This window comes from Myotis daubentonii, chromosome 10 (genome assembly GCF_963259705.1).
Source record: "Myotis daubentonii chromosome 10, mMyoDau2.1, whole genome shotgun sequence".
In the NCBI taxonomy this organism is placed as follows: domain Eukaryota; kingdom Metazoa; phylum Chordata; class Mammalia; order Chiroptera; family Vespertilionidae; genus Myotis; species Myotis daubentonii.
In genome coordinates, this window is record NC_081849.1 from 78604141 (window position 1) to 78618877 (window position 14737).

The 14737-nt window shown below is 40.0% G+C and overlaps 1 protein-coding gene across 3 annotated transcripts in view; it reads left to right on the top strand.

The window, feature by feature from the left end:
• Window positions 1-14737, top strand: part of HECW1 (HECT, C2 and WW domain containing E3 ubiquitin protein ligase 1) — a 152913-nt gene that overhangs the window by 80026 nt on the left and 58150 nt on the right. For all 3 annotated transcript variants that reach the window (XM_059655760.1, XM_059655759.1, XM_059655761.1), the window contains 5 exons: window positions 1635-1729; window positions 5966-6041; window positions 9221-9390; window positions 11300-11442; window positions 12212-12312. In XM_059655760.1, the coding sequence (XP_059511743.1) occupies window positions 1635-1729; window positions 5966-6041; window positions 9221-9390; window positions 11300-11442; window positions 12212-12312 (585 nt within the window). The remainder of the gene's footprint in view (window positions 1-1634; window positions 1730-5965; window positions 6042-9220; window positions 9391-11299; window positions 11443-12211; window positions 12313-14737) is intronic.

Below are 14737 nucleotides of genomic sequence, written 5' to 3' on the forward strand. Positions count from 1 at the left end.
AATCCCACAACAATTAATTGGGGAAAGCAGGTCACCTTCAAATGAACTAAACTCAGCTTGGCCACAGATATTTTCCTCTACAGAAAAAAATATCAGAAAGTAATGGAGTCATAACATAATCATGTAGTCATCTTCATCATCATCATCTTCATCACTAACATTTACTGAGCACTTAACTGAACTCTAAGCACTTTATTTTATCATCCAAAATCTTAAGAGGTGCGTATTATTGTTGGTCCATTTACACATAAAGGACAGGGTGTACAGGGAGGTTGACTTGCTCATTGTCTCACAGATTTTCAATAATGGAGCTGAAATTCAAACCCAGGCAGCATGATTCCCTAAGGCCATATCATTGCTACTTACATTCTATAACTTTGAAAGAGAAAAAAATTGTAATGCAGAGAGCTTATCATTGATGTGTGCCACCATTTAGAAAATATGCCTCCCATCTATGTGTTTATATAACTTCCTTCAAATTTCTAAGCTTTTAATCACAGTGAATTATGTTACAGGAAATTACATAAGAAACAGACTGGTGGTAGGCATCAAACTACCTAAAACCTTAGAACTAAGGGTTTCAAAGAAATAACCTCTTGGAATAACCTCTAATAGAGGAATCTAAATAACAGATTTTACTTGGGTAAAAAATGCTAAGGCCAAAGCAATTTTATATGGTAGATTTTTAGAAAGAAGTCAGATCTGTCTGTGAGTTGACTATCATTGTCAACTGGGACCTGCCTGGCTTACGGGAGTGTCCACCAAAGTCATTGGCTTATATTCTCCACCAACAGGAACCTACAATTTGAGGTGCGTTGAAGAAGGAAACTTTATTCAATGCAAACAGTTCAATCGTGACACAGCACAGCTGTGAATACAGCATGGCTGTGGAACAGCTCAATTATGATACAGCATGGCTGTGAAAGCAGCACTGCCATTCGGACGCCCTGAGGCCAGGCTTCTCTCCAACAGGACAGCAGTGCTCTGCTCCCCGTTGATTTTCTGTGCTCCACTTTCTGCCGGTCCGCTCTGCCCTGCCCTGGTCTGCTCCGCTGTGCTCCAGGGAGACATCTTTGGTGTTTCTGCCGAGGAAACACAGTCTTTGGTGGGAAGGGAAAGTGTCCTCTCCGAGCAAGAGGGGAGCTGACATAAACAGAAGTCCTCCTCCCTGGTCCCTGATTGTTTCCTCCTAATGCAAATAAGGACTCTGAATTCTCACAGTTCCATTGCTCCAAAAGGCACTGCTCTGATTGGTCAGTGAATAAGCTGATGGGGTTATAGCTGTGCAGCTCTGACTGGCTGGGAAAAGCCCCGGTCCTTTTGGTTGAAATAGTATTCCAGGAACTGCTTTATAGGGGCTGGTTCGGATGGCAGGAACACAGTGCAGGAAGGCTGTTCAGTACAGGAGGCAGGCAGCTCAGTGCAGGAGAGGCCCTGTGCAGAAATTGCTGCTAGCCTCTGTACTCTAAATGTGAGGCCAGTACGCCAGCGGGAGCCCTTCTTAGTAGGTATCTGCTTTCTCAGGGTCCTCTGGAGGAACTAGGTTGCAGTTCCTGATGGTGTCCTCTCTGGCCCTGGCCGTTTCTTCCTGGTTATACCTTACTTCTCAAACCCACTTTATTTTTGTCTTTCAGGTGAAACTAAGATTTGCTTCAAATACTACCATGGAGTGAGTGGAGCCCTGAGAGCTACCACCCCAAGTGTCACGGTCAAGAATTCAGCAGCTCCTGTAAGTCTCATTCCTTCCTCTTTGGTCAGACCTAACCCTGTGCTTCTTCCCTTTTCCATTTGCTGGTGTGTGTGTGTGTGTGTGTGTGTGTGTGTGTGTGTGTGTGTGTGTGTGACCAAGACACTGATAGTCTATTAATAGGTAGATAGACAGACATGCATCTCAAAATAATAAAGAGGAATGAGGATCTGAAGGCAACCATATAAAAATGCATACCACTTTTGGTATAAGAAATGTCAAGCTTCAGTAGAGAGCCAGATGTTTCTCATAATCTCATGCTTAATAACAGTGAATAATAAAACTTTCTTTGGAACACATTTTTAAATTTCTTGGTTTCAAATATTTACATTTTCATATGTTTTATTTTCTTCTTAGGCTTATAATTAAATGACACATGCCCATAAAGCATTGCATAAAATCATTTTCACAGTCAATAAATGGTAGAGCATTTGTCTGGGAATGCAGCAAATTACTTAACCTCAAACATGCCTTTAGAACGCATCTTAAACTAGAAGTCAGGATGCAAACCTTCCAGACCAGACAAACAACTTTACTTCCTGGAAAATGTTTATCACAGTTACAGCTGCCTCCACTTGCATACCATCAATCTGAGATGCTGAGATGACTTTGTAAATAATGTCAGCAAAAAGCCATGAGTTTGTAGAATTTTATGAAACTTTAAAAGTGTCTCTCCTCTGAGTTTAATAGCTTCTGAGATATACATTATCTTTTGGCACCAGACCTGTTTTGATGCAATAAGGATGAAGAACCTTTTTGTAAATACCCTGAATAGCCGACAGACTATTTAAATAGGAAGAACCAAAATATGTACGCTTTAAGTAGGAAGGAACAAATGTACTATCCATTGTAATTATTGCATGTTTATGCTCATTTTAGCCTAGCATTAAATGTGCAGTTTAGCCCAGCCAGCATGGCTCAGTGGTTGAGCATTGACCAATGAACCAGGAGGTCATGGTTCGATTCATGGTCAGGGCACAAGCTGGGGTTGCAAACTCAATCCCCAGTGTGGGGCATGCAAAAGGCAGCCGGTCAATGATTCTCTCTCATCTTTGATGCTTTCTATCTCTCTCTCCTTCCCTCTCTGAAATCAATAAAAAATATATATATTTTAAATGTGCAGTTTAATTTCACACTTTTAAAAAATATATATTGGAATGCACACACTTTATTTTTTTTAAATTAAATCTTTATTGTTCAGATTATTACATTTGTTCCTCTTTTTCCCCCCATAACTCCCCTCCTCCCAGTTCCCACCCCACCATCCACCCTCACTCCCCACCCACTGTCCTCATCCATAGGTGCACGATTTTTGTCCAGTCTCTTCCCGCATCTCCCACACCCCTTTCCCCCCCAAGAATAGTCAGTCCATTCCCTTTCTATGTCCCTGATTCTATTATGATCACCAGATTATTGATTCACTTGATTCTTAGATACACTTGTTGATAGATGCATGTTTGTTGTTCATAATTTGTATCTTTACCTTTTTCTTCTTCTTCCTCTTCTTAAAGGATACCTTTCAGCATTTCATATAATACTGGTTTGGTGGTGATGAACTCCTTTAGCTTTTCCTTATCTGTGAAGCTCTTTATCTGACCTTCAATTCTGAATGATAGCTTTGCTGGATAAAGTAATCTTGGTTGTAGGTTCTTGGTATTCATCACTTTGAATATTTCTTGCCATTCCCTTCTGGCCTGCAAAGTTTCTGTTGAGAAATCAGCTGACAGTCATATTGGTACTCCCTTGTAGGTAACTGAGTTTCTTTCTCTTGCTGCTCTTAAGAGTCTCTCTTTGTCTTTTGCTCTTGGCATTTTAATTATGATGTGTCTTGGTGTGGTCCTCTTTGGATTCCTTTTGTTTGGGGTTCTCCGTTGGAATGCACACACTTTAGACTTGTAATGCTACAAGGCTCTATTAAAAGTATAGTATTTGTTGTGTCCTCAGGGAAGTTAAATTCTGAGAAGGAGCAAGTTAGATATTTATATTTTTAAACTAAAGTTAGAAACAATCCATTGTAATTGTTCCACTCAGGCTAATACAGCACTGTGCTCAGCCTGCCAAAGGCCCAGGTATAGGTTTGAAAAAGAAGAAAAGTCTACAACATTAAAGAAGTTTGAGCTTGCCCTAACCCAGCCGTGGGCAAACTACGGCCTGCGGGCCGGATCCAGCCTGTTTGAAATGAATAAAACTATTGAAAAAAAAGACCGTACCCTTTTATGTAATGATGTTTACTTTGAATTTATATTAGTTCACACAGACACTCCATCCATGCTTTTGTTCCGGCCCTCCGGTCCAGTTTAAGAACCCACTGTGGCCCTCGAGTCAAAAAGTTTGCCCACCCCTGCAACCGGTTTGGCCCAGTGGATAGAGCGTCGGCCTGTGGACTGAAGGGTCCCAGGTTTGATTCCGGTCAAGGGCATGTACCTTGGTTGCAGGCACATTCCCAGTAGGGGGTGTGCAGGAGGCGACTGATCAATGTTTCTCTCTCATCGATGTTTCTAACTCTCTATCCCTCTCCCTTCCTCTCTGTAAAAAATCAATAAATTTTTTTTTTAAAGAAGTTTGAGCCCTGATTGTGCTTGAGCATATTGGACACTGAGAGTTAGAAGAGTGGTCCATCCTGAGGGTGCGGTCCTGACCTGTTTGTTGATGCCTGTTGCTCTGTGTCAGCCAGGTGGAGTGAAGAACAGACTAGGACGGAGAGAGCTTTCCAGTGCGATGAGGGCTAATGCCTGAGAACAACCAGCCTTTCAACTCATTGATCCGGGCCCTGTCTCCCACTGATTCCTTATCAAATGAGACTCGCAGAGACACAGACCAATAAAAGAATTAGTTTCCTCTGCCAAGCAGCCCAGCATCCCTGAGATGCATCTTGCACTGAGGCCTAAGAGTAGAGACATACTGAGCAGGTTTTCATACAAGCTGCAGCCAAGTGCAGAGGCTCATCAGAGGCACCTGCTCAACAGGTGTTCTAGTAATCTCTGTGTACTCTTTTTGGGTTGAAGTAGTGAGTTCTAGTGATGCCATCATTACTCCCCATCTCAGATAAGGCAGCTTGATGATAACATCCAATCACAACTCTCACAGCATCAAGGGTAATTAGAGGCAGGATGGAGAGAGAGAACAAGCCCACACAACCTATAAACCAGGGGTAGGGAACCTTTTTTCTGCCACGGGCCATTTGGATATATATAACATCATTCGTAAGCCATACAAAATTGTCAACTTAAAAATGAGCTTGTTATATTTGGTCAAACATTTAATTAATTCACCTTTAATGCCTTGGCAGGGTCAGGCCAAATGATTTCGTGGACCTTATACAAGACATGGCCTGGATGTTCCCCACCCCTGCTATAAACAAAGAGACTTTTGAGCCACAAGTTATCCTGTTTTCCATTTTTCTTTCTTAAGTGCAGATTATCTCCTAATACTCAGATTTTTAAAATTATTTTTTGCAAATATACAATGTATGCAAACATAACTCTGCCTTTGAATAAATACTCAGAATCATTTCTGAGTAAAATGTACCTAAAAGAGAATGAAAGCCAAGACTCTAGCTGTTTTTATTAATCCATTAACAGGTATATATTGAGCAGTGATGGGGGAAAAAAAAGCATTTTCACAACTTGGTTTGCAAATTGCTTTAGGCTATCCATGTAAAAAATTGTGTTCTGAAATTTCTCAGGAAGGAAATTAAATAAAGGAGACTTTAGAGTTGCTTCTTAATGCCATGCACCGGTTTCTCCCTAATAAACAGTTTCCTGGAAATTTCTAAGTAATAAGACAGATCAGAAGAAATGGAGCTAGAACAGTTAACACTATACTTTGCTAAATCAGAACACATTATAATTACAACAGTGAACATTTGTTGACTATCATTCTAGTCCCTTAAGTCTGCTTTAATAAACACTTTTTTTTTTTGCAAATTTGAATGTAAAAAGGCATTGTTTACATAAGTAGTTACAAAGGGGCTCTAATATTACAATAATGTGGTTTGAATTTCCATTTCTCTGAAAAGTACACCTCATCCCCACTAGCATTTCCCACTCTATTCCTGGGAAAAGACATTAGGTTGCTAGAAGCTTGTTTTAATTAATAATAGCCTAATAAAGTCACAGTGCTGCTGCCTTCATGGAGGGTAGAGAGATAACTTAATAAGACATGTTTGTTTTGGAATATATCTATGACAAAGCTTGTCTCCTGTTTTTCTTCTTACAGATTTTTAAAAGCGTTGGCTCTTACGAAACTGCCCAGGAGCAGGGAAGTCGGAGGCTGATCAGCTTTTCTCTCTCAGGTATGTTTTGCTCGCTGAGGGCCTGTGGAAAGAACAAAAATGCCAACCATCAGGAGATCTGCTTTAATTTGACTCTTCCCTAAAAGTTACTCAACCTTTCTCTGTGCCTCAGTATCTCCATCTGTAAAACAAAAATTAAAAATATCAGCTTCATTTCCCCTGGCCTCATGAGGATAGGGAGGATTCAATAAATAATAGATGCATAAGCACTCTGAGATGATGGGAGGAGAAACTGCTAATTCTACTTTTCCTCCGTTGCCAAGTGGCAGTAATGGAGAGTTTTTCTAAAGTGGACGTAAGGGAAATCCTGGGGAGAGAAGCAGCTGGCAGACCCTTTGTCTAAATAAAATCTTAATTAAGCCCAATTGAGCTGCTCAAAAAAGTACATTCGTGGAAAAACCAGTGTAAGCCATGTAAAGTCTTTAATTTAGTTAATAGTATTTGGTTAAGAGTAATTTAGTTAATTTTTTCATTTTAATAGTGTACCATAGCACTGTAATATGTTAACAATGGGGAAAGGACATTGTACTATTTTTGCAACTTTTTGTAAATCTAAAATAATCTCAACGTGAAAAGTACAAAGAAAAACTGAGTTGCTCTGGCTAAAATTCTCTAGAAAGTTCAGAGTCCCACACACTCAATTTCACCTTAAGTGGTCTTGGGGGTAGGCAATGGCTGAAGCTCTAGGATTCCGGTGAGTACAGTTTGAGAAACTATTGCCTTAGCTTGTTGTCAAACCAACAACTGTAACAGGCCATAAATGTCAGAGATCTGAGATCACACTCATGCACTGTCCTTGAGAGATGGACAGTCAACTGGGGCTATTCATGTTTAAGTGAGCACCAGTAAAGGAAATGTGTGTCTAATGATTTACTGATAGGCGGTTATAGAAAAGTTACAGGATACAAGGTTAATATACAAAAAGTCACTCACTTTTCTATACACCAGCAATAAACAAGTGGAATTTGAAATTAAAAACACAATACCGTTCCATTAGCCCTGGACATGGGTCTTAATGGAATGGTGGGGCCACGAGTGATGCGTGCTGCACTGAGGGCCCCTGGCCTGTCAGTGTGCCCCTCCTCAGCCCTCCACTCCAGTCCAGGCTTCTTACCTGGGCACCCAGCTACCTCCTTCTCAGAGAGGCAGTTGGTTGGCAGGACATTATTAAGAGAGATGGAGGAAAACACCAATAAATTAAACATATTTTGTGTTCATGAATTAGAAGAATCAACATAATTTAAATGACCATATTATCCAAAGCAATATACAGTTTTAATGCAACCCCCATCAAAATCCCACTATGGAAAACAGTATGTAAGTTCCTCAAAATATTAAAAATAGAGGTACCATATGACTCAGCAAGCCTTCTTCTGGGTATGTACCTGAAAATTTTGAAACATTTATTCACAAAAATATATGCACCCCCATGTTTATTGTAGCATTATTCACAGTGGCAAAGACATAGAAACCATATTGCCTCTCAGTAGATAATTAGATAAAGATGTGGAACATATAGACAATGGAATACTAGAAGAAAAGCTGAAATACTACCAATTATGACAAAATGGATGGATCTTGAGAATCTCATGCTAAGTAAAATGTCAGACACAAAAAGTTAAGAATCATATGCTTTCACTCATATGTGTGATATAAAACTTAGAGCAACAAATGAACAAACAAGGCAGATGGGTTAGTGAAGGTTAGAAGGGGTCAAATGTATGGTGACCAAAGGTGATCTGACTTTGGGAGGTGGCTACAAATGCAATATACAATGATGTATTATAGAAGTACACACTTGAAATCTGTAAAATTTTATTATCCAAAATCACCCCGATAAATTTAATTTTTAAAAAGACAAGAAACAGAAATGTTTATACAGGTTATTCGGGGAGAAGGAAAATAATAAAGGTCATAAGCTCAGAGATCACACACAAAAAAAACTATTTATACTTGAGAAATTAACCTATGCCAATATTGGCATTTTTATTGAAAGGTAACACAATATATTGGTTAAATGCACAGACTTGGGAATCAAAGAGACAGGTTCCAATTTGATTTCTGATACTGACCAGCTCTGACAACTTCACCAAGTCACTTAACTTATAAGCCTCCATTTTTCTCTTCCTCAAATTAGTAATATCATATCTACCTCATAGAGTTTATGGTTAGAATTAAATCAGATAATGTATTTGAAGGTCATAGTATAATTCCCAGAATTTAGTAACTAGCTAATAAATAGGACCTGGTAGAGGTGATGGCAGTCATATTATTTTATGATGAATAAATCTACGTCTGTCACACTGTCGGTCAATGACCCCAACAACACCCCAGATTTGGTGAGCCACTAGAACTCAGCATATAATCATACCCATGGCTACTCAGCAGTGCCTGGGGTGATGTCTGGAGGGAATCAGTGGTGAGCTTCTGTGAGTCTTCTCCCAGTTGAGTCACACAGAATATACTTATTTCTCCCAGCAACAAATCATGGCATATGACCTGTTCTTTGCCAGGTAAGCTCATTACAGACTCATTGCCAAGGAACAGTTCAGTTTTCAAAGCCTTGCCTTTCCTGACAGCGTAGTTATTCAAAACTCTGCTCACTGGTATGCGCTTGACTCCATAGAGGCCATGTTTTCTTTTTTCATTCTTCCACTGTCCATCTTCTCTGCTCTTTTAACCCTCCTATTTCTCTTTATTTCTTCCAATTCTCTCTTATTATTGAAGACGAAATTGAAAAACATATTTATTATTTGACTACAATGCTTGCTTTTTTTATGTCTCCACTTTGCAAAATTTTTACCTAGATTTCCCCCTTCAGGGTCGACCCAAGTTTTCTGAGGTGACCCTCAGATGCTCACCCAACCCCATTATCTTAGCCTGCCTGAAAAAGACTTAAGTCCAGTCCAGTAAGGGCCAGTGGTCCTCTTAAAAAGCATAATGACTATAATGCCAATTATGTTTATTTATTATAAGGATTTCTCACCAAAATAATATAATACATGCCATTAAATGTTTCACATAGTGGCTTCTTTCGACATATCAGTCCACATTTGTAATGAGGTGGAAATAGTCTAAAGAGTGAAATAATTTTCAAAGTTTTAGATAGACCTTTCTTCTTATGAAAGGCCTGATATGTTCTTCAACCTCACTGAAACACAGTATCATTTATTTTATAGATTTCCAGGCCATGGGGTTGAAGAAAGGGATGTTTTTCAACCCAGATCCTTACTTAAAGATTTCCATTCAGCCTGGGAAGCACAGCATCTTCCCTGCCCTCCCTCACCATGGGCAGGAGAGGAGGTCGAAAATCATAGGCAACACCGTGAACCCCGTCTGGCAGACTGAGGTGAGTGCCGTGGGCCCTGAAAAGAAGCCTGCGCGCTATTACCTGCTTCCTTGGCGCCCTGAACTCTGCTGCTAAGTTCGTGGCTCTCTTGGTCTTAGAAGGGAGTCATGTTCTCTCTGGGTTCCTGATAGAGTCCCTCAAGGCAGTACCCACCCTCAGTAGCCATATAGTAGTGCAGCTCCCCTGGCTAATACCATGTGGATTGAGTGCTTTGACCCAGGAAAAATGGCATCTGGGGCAGTGTGGGAGAGGGACTTGATACAGGGACATTAGTGGCTGTCCTTTTAGACTTTCCCCGAAGCCACACAACTCTTCTCTGTATGATTCTGACATCCTATGACACGCCATCCCTCCACTGGAGCCAAGGGTGGGTGCCTGCAAGCAAGATTTTGTGTGATTTACCTTTAAGAGGATGCCTATGTTTCTAGCAGCCTTCCATCTTAACAGGGCAGAGAGAATCCCCGATGATTTTCACAGCCAGATGCTATGTGGGCTCCTGTTCCCAGCACTGGTGCTCTAAGCTGGGAACCTGGCATAGGGCTGAGACCCCTCCCTCCTCAGGGGAAACCTCTGCAACTGAGATACAGCTCCAGATTCTCAACTTCTGCACACGAGTGTGCGCCAGACCGTTTTGTGTCTCAGCCCCTCCTACCAGTCTCTATGTGGCTGCTTCTGTGTATCCTCACTTACAGGACTTCTGTTCAGCCAGTCTTCAGATGGTGGTCCAGGTGCATTATTGATAATTAATTTGTAATTTTGATGTGGACAGCCATGTGAAGACTAACTGTTGTTGCCTTTATTTAAAAAGTTATATAGTATGCTGTTTTAAAAAATTGCTCAGTGAAAAAGATCTGCTTTCTCCCTTCCCCTACCAGCCCACTTCCTAGAGTTCAGTTTGGAGTGTACTGCTCCAGGCATTTTATCCGCAAAGTATAATGGAATCTCACTCTTCATATTCTTCAATGTCTTGCTTTTTCACTTAGTTTGTCAAGTATCTTTTCATGTCAGTGCATATTTATTTGCCTATTTTTTTTTAATGACAGCAGAGAGTTTTCTGTTTCAAAGATTTATCATACTCCACTTATCTGATTCCCTATTGATAGATATGTTTAGTCTTTCCAGTCTTTTTCTATTGTTAATACTGCTCCATTGAATGCCCCCCCCCATGAAAATACCTATTTTGCATGATTGTGCAAGTTAATGCAGAAGGAAAATGCCTAGAAGTAGAATTCTGCTTTGAATGGAATTTGCAGTTTAAATGCCAGTAAATATTGCCAATTCTCTTCCCAAAGATCGAATCAATTTACATTCCCATCAATACAGTGTGGGAGTTCTTGTCTTTTCCCACTCTCAAGAGCATGAGGTATGATCAATCTTTTTAAAAAGCTCTGCCATTTTAATCATAAAAAAAGATACTAAATTATTTATTAAAAGTGCATTTCCTTTATTATAAGTGATTTTGTGTGTTTTTCTTACTTTAAGAATTTTAATACCTTTAGTCAAGTGTGGTGGTGCCTGATAGCATTCTTTCTTCTTAAGTGACTTGATTTTATTATTTGAATCTCAGAGAATAACCTTATTTTTAAGCACTGAAGAAGCACCTCATCATTGCCGTTACTCATTTACTGAGTAAACAGGGCTTAGAGCATTCTAAGACCTTAATACATATACAGGGTGTCCCCCAAAAATGTATACACACACTTTGAACAATTATAAAGACAATGTTTAACAAAATACAATTCATTTTAAAAATTGAGCTATCAACTGTGTATACATTTTGGGGGGCACCCCGTATATATACTGCCGTTGGGATGTTTTACCATGACTTTATTATCCAAGCAGATGGCCTGGGAATTGGCCAGCCTTCACAACTCTCAGTTAACTGATACGGCATATTATTTCATTGCAGCAATTCAGCTTTGTGTCATTGCCCACTGACGTGCTGGAAATTGAGGTGAAGGACAAGTTCGCCAAGAGCCGACCCATCATCAAGCGCTTCTTGGGGAAGCTTTCAATGCCGGTTCAGAGACTCCTGGAAAGACACGCCATAGGGTAAATGCGATTGAAATCCTTATCAGATATTCTCAAGTGGCAGTCAGCAAACTGCTGCCCATAGCCAAACCTGGCCCAACACCTGTTTTTGTGCAGCCATGAGCTTTTTACATTTTTAAGGTTGGGAAAAAGCAAAAGAAGAGTAATAGTTTGTGATATATTAAAATGATGTGAAATTCATTTCTGTTTCTATCAATGAACGTTTTATTTGAACACAGCTATGCTTATTAGTTTACTTATTGCCTGGGGCTGCTATCATGTTACCATGGCAGAGTTGAGTAGTTGGGACTGAGACCTCATTACCTACAAAGCCGAAAATATTTACTAACAGGCACTTTACAGAAAATTTGCCAACTTGTGTTCTAAAGAGAGAAAAAAAGATATGAATTTCCTTTGCTTGGTTTTTCTGTGCATGTTGATATTTTCCAAGTACACCCTTAATAACGGACAGTGCCAGCAGCAGGTGCAGGTCTTGCAGTAAATATACAATGTCTAAGAGAGGATACCGTTGTGGATACTGAAGAACCTGTGGGGTGCTTCAGAAAGGGAACTGCTACTTTAGAATATTGATAAGGATTTTCTTGAGGTTTTCCATGTTGTCGATCAGATGTACATTCCCATGTTTACCTTAGGACCATCTTATAAGAACTGGAGGAGATTATCACCTCCTAATGGCAGGGCCACCCTGGCATGCCTGTCTCATCTGCTGGTATGGTCTTTGGATGAAGAAGTATTGGTTAGATCTGTGATGATGCTTATTTCCTTCCAGGGATAGGGTGGTCAGCTACACACTCGGCCGCAGGCTCCCAACAGATCATGTGAGTGGACAGCTGCAATTCCGATTTGAGATCACTTCCTCCATCCACCCAGGTATTTTCAGCATGAACTTCATGTCTTGTCCTAGCCTAATGTCATGTGGTTAGACAGTGGAGTAGAGATTAACAATAATACCAACGTAGGTATGGAGCCATGTCTAATTTATCATTTTACGTCCAGCACCCACATAGGAGATGCACAATCGATGTTTAATCATTGCATACATGAGTGACTAAATGAAGGAAGTTGAGCATGAATTAATATGATACATGTCTTGTTGAAGAACTGCGATTGTACAATGGTTTTTTAATAAAAAAATAAAAACTATAAGTTAAACAGAAAATGTCAGAATCATCCAGTGTTCAGCTTTTCAAGGCAGAGCACATTTCCAAATAAAAATGGTAAAATGCCTCATAATTCCACTTTTTCTCTTCGCCTACAACTAAGTGTAGATCACGCTGAGAATTGTTTGGTCCTTCTAGCTTGCATTTATGAGTTGCTATTAAAGCTAATGAAACTTTTGAGAACTCGGAGTCTGGAGTTTATCACTGCCCACTCATTGAACTCCAGTTTCTATGCCCATATATAATACAGAATGTAAGAAAATATCCGACTGGGTTTTATCCTTTCAAATTTAGCCTTTTCTCTATTCTAAGAATAAAATTGACTCTTTCTTTTGTGTAGCAGTAAAGACAAACTTATGGCTCACCAGAGAGGTGGTTTTCCTTCAACGTGTGAATTGCACTACTATGTTTGAAATGGGAAGTTCACATCTTGGAGGAATCAAATAAAGCAAGCAAGTGGGAGAAGGTAGAGGTACACCAGATTGCTACTCCTTGAATAGTTACTTCGTGTGGAGACCTGGTATATTCTCCCACTGCAATAATCTCCAAATGTTGGAAGCCTTCCAGCCCTAATAACTGAATAAGTGGTTGCTGCCATCATCTAGCCCTTTTCTACTCTAGTTGCCAAGAACCCAACTTACCCATTCGGCCACCCTGGGGGACACAGCCATAGGAAATGCTCTGAGCAAGTATAATTAGCCTTGCCTGGGATCAGCAAGGAACTGTAAACACCCCTCCCCCACCTCTCAAGTCTTTCACATAACAAACATTGTTGAGAACTGTGGTAACACTAAGCTTTCGGTTATTTTAGCCAAAAAATGAATTCCCTTAAAACAGAACTCAGAAATATGACTGTAGATCTGTAAATTTTCATTAATACAAAAGAACTCATTTTTTTCAAGTGTTTAAAGCACAATCCTGGCATTTGCCAATAGTCCTGGCTTCATTAATAATAGTGTCCCCCTTCACTCTCAATAGTGTCTCTTCTTGAACAATAAATTATATGATCACAATAAAGGAAATGGGATCAAGCATGTAGGAGGGAGAGTAGCTAGCCTTTATTTATTTATTTATTTTACTTGTCCGTCTATGTTCCATCCTTTTGGCAACCACCAGCTTGTTCTGCATATCTATGGGTTTGGTTTTGTTTCTTAATTTGTTTTGTATTGTTAGATTCCATATAAATGAAATCATACAGTATTTGTCTTCCTCCATCTTGACTTATTTCACTTAGTTCATAATATACTACAGGCCCATCCATATTGCCATAATTGACAAGATTTAATTCTTTTTATTGCTGAGTAATACTCCATTCTGTATATATAACACATCTTTATCCACTCATCTATCAATGGTCACCTGGATTTTTTCCCATACCTTGGCTATTATAAATAACTAGTGGCCCGGATGCGAGAGATTCGTGCTCTCTTGCAGTCTGGAACCCCTTGGGGGATGTCCACCTGCTGGCTTACTATGACTAAGCCGGCAGTCAGACATCCCTCTTGCAGTCTGGGGCGCTCACAGTCCGGGACCCCTCGCTCCTTACTGCCCACCTGCAGCAGAGGCGGGAGAGGCTCCTGCCACTGCCGCTGCGCTTGCCTGCGGCTTCTGGCTGAGCGGCACTCTCCCTGTGGGGCAGCTCCTGCACTGAGCATCTACCCCCTGGTGGTCAGTGCACGTCATAGCGACCAGTTGTTCCGCAGTTCAGTTGATTTGCATATTACGCTTTTATTATATAGGATGCTGCAATGAACATAGGTTCTTTGTAAATTAATGTTTTTGTTTTCAGATAAATACCCAAAAGTTATATTGCTGGATTATACGGTAGTTCTATTTTTAATTATTTGAGAAATATCTATACCATTTTCCATAGTGACTGTACCAATTTGTAATCTCACCAACACCAACAATGAATAAGGCTTCCTTTTTTTCTCCACATCCTTGTTGGAACTTATGTCTTAATTTTTGATGATAGTCATTTTGAGAAGTGTGAAGTGATATCTTATTGAGGTTTTATTTTCCATTACTTGGATGATTACCGATGAGCATCTTTTCATGTGTCTATGGGCCATTTGTATATGCTCTTTGGAGAAGTGTCTATTTAGGTCCTCTGCCCATTTTTTAATTTCATTGTT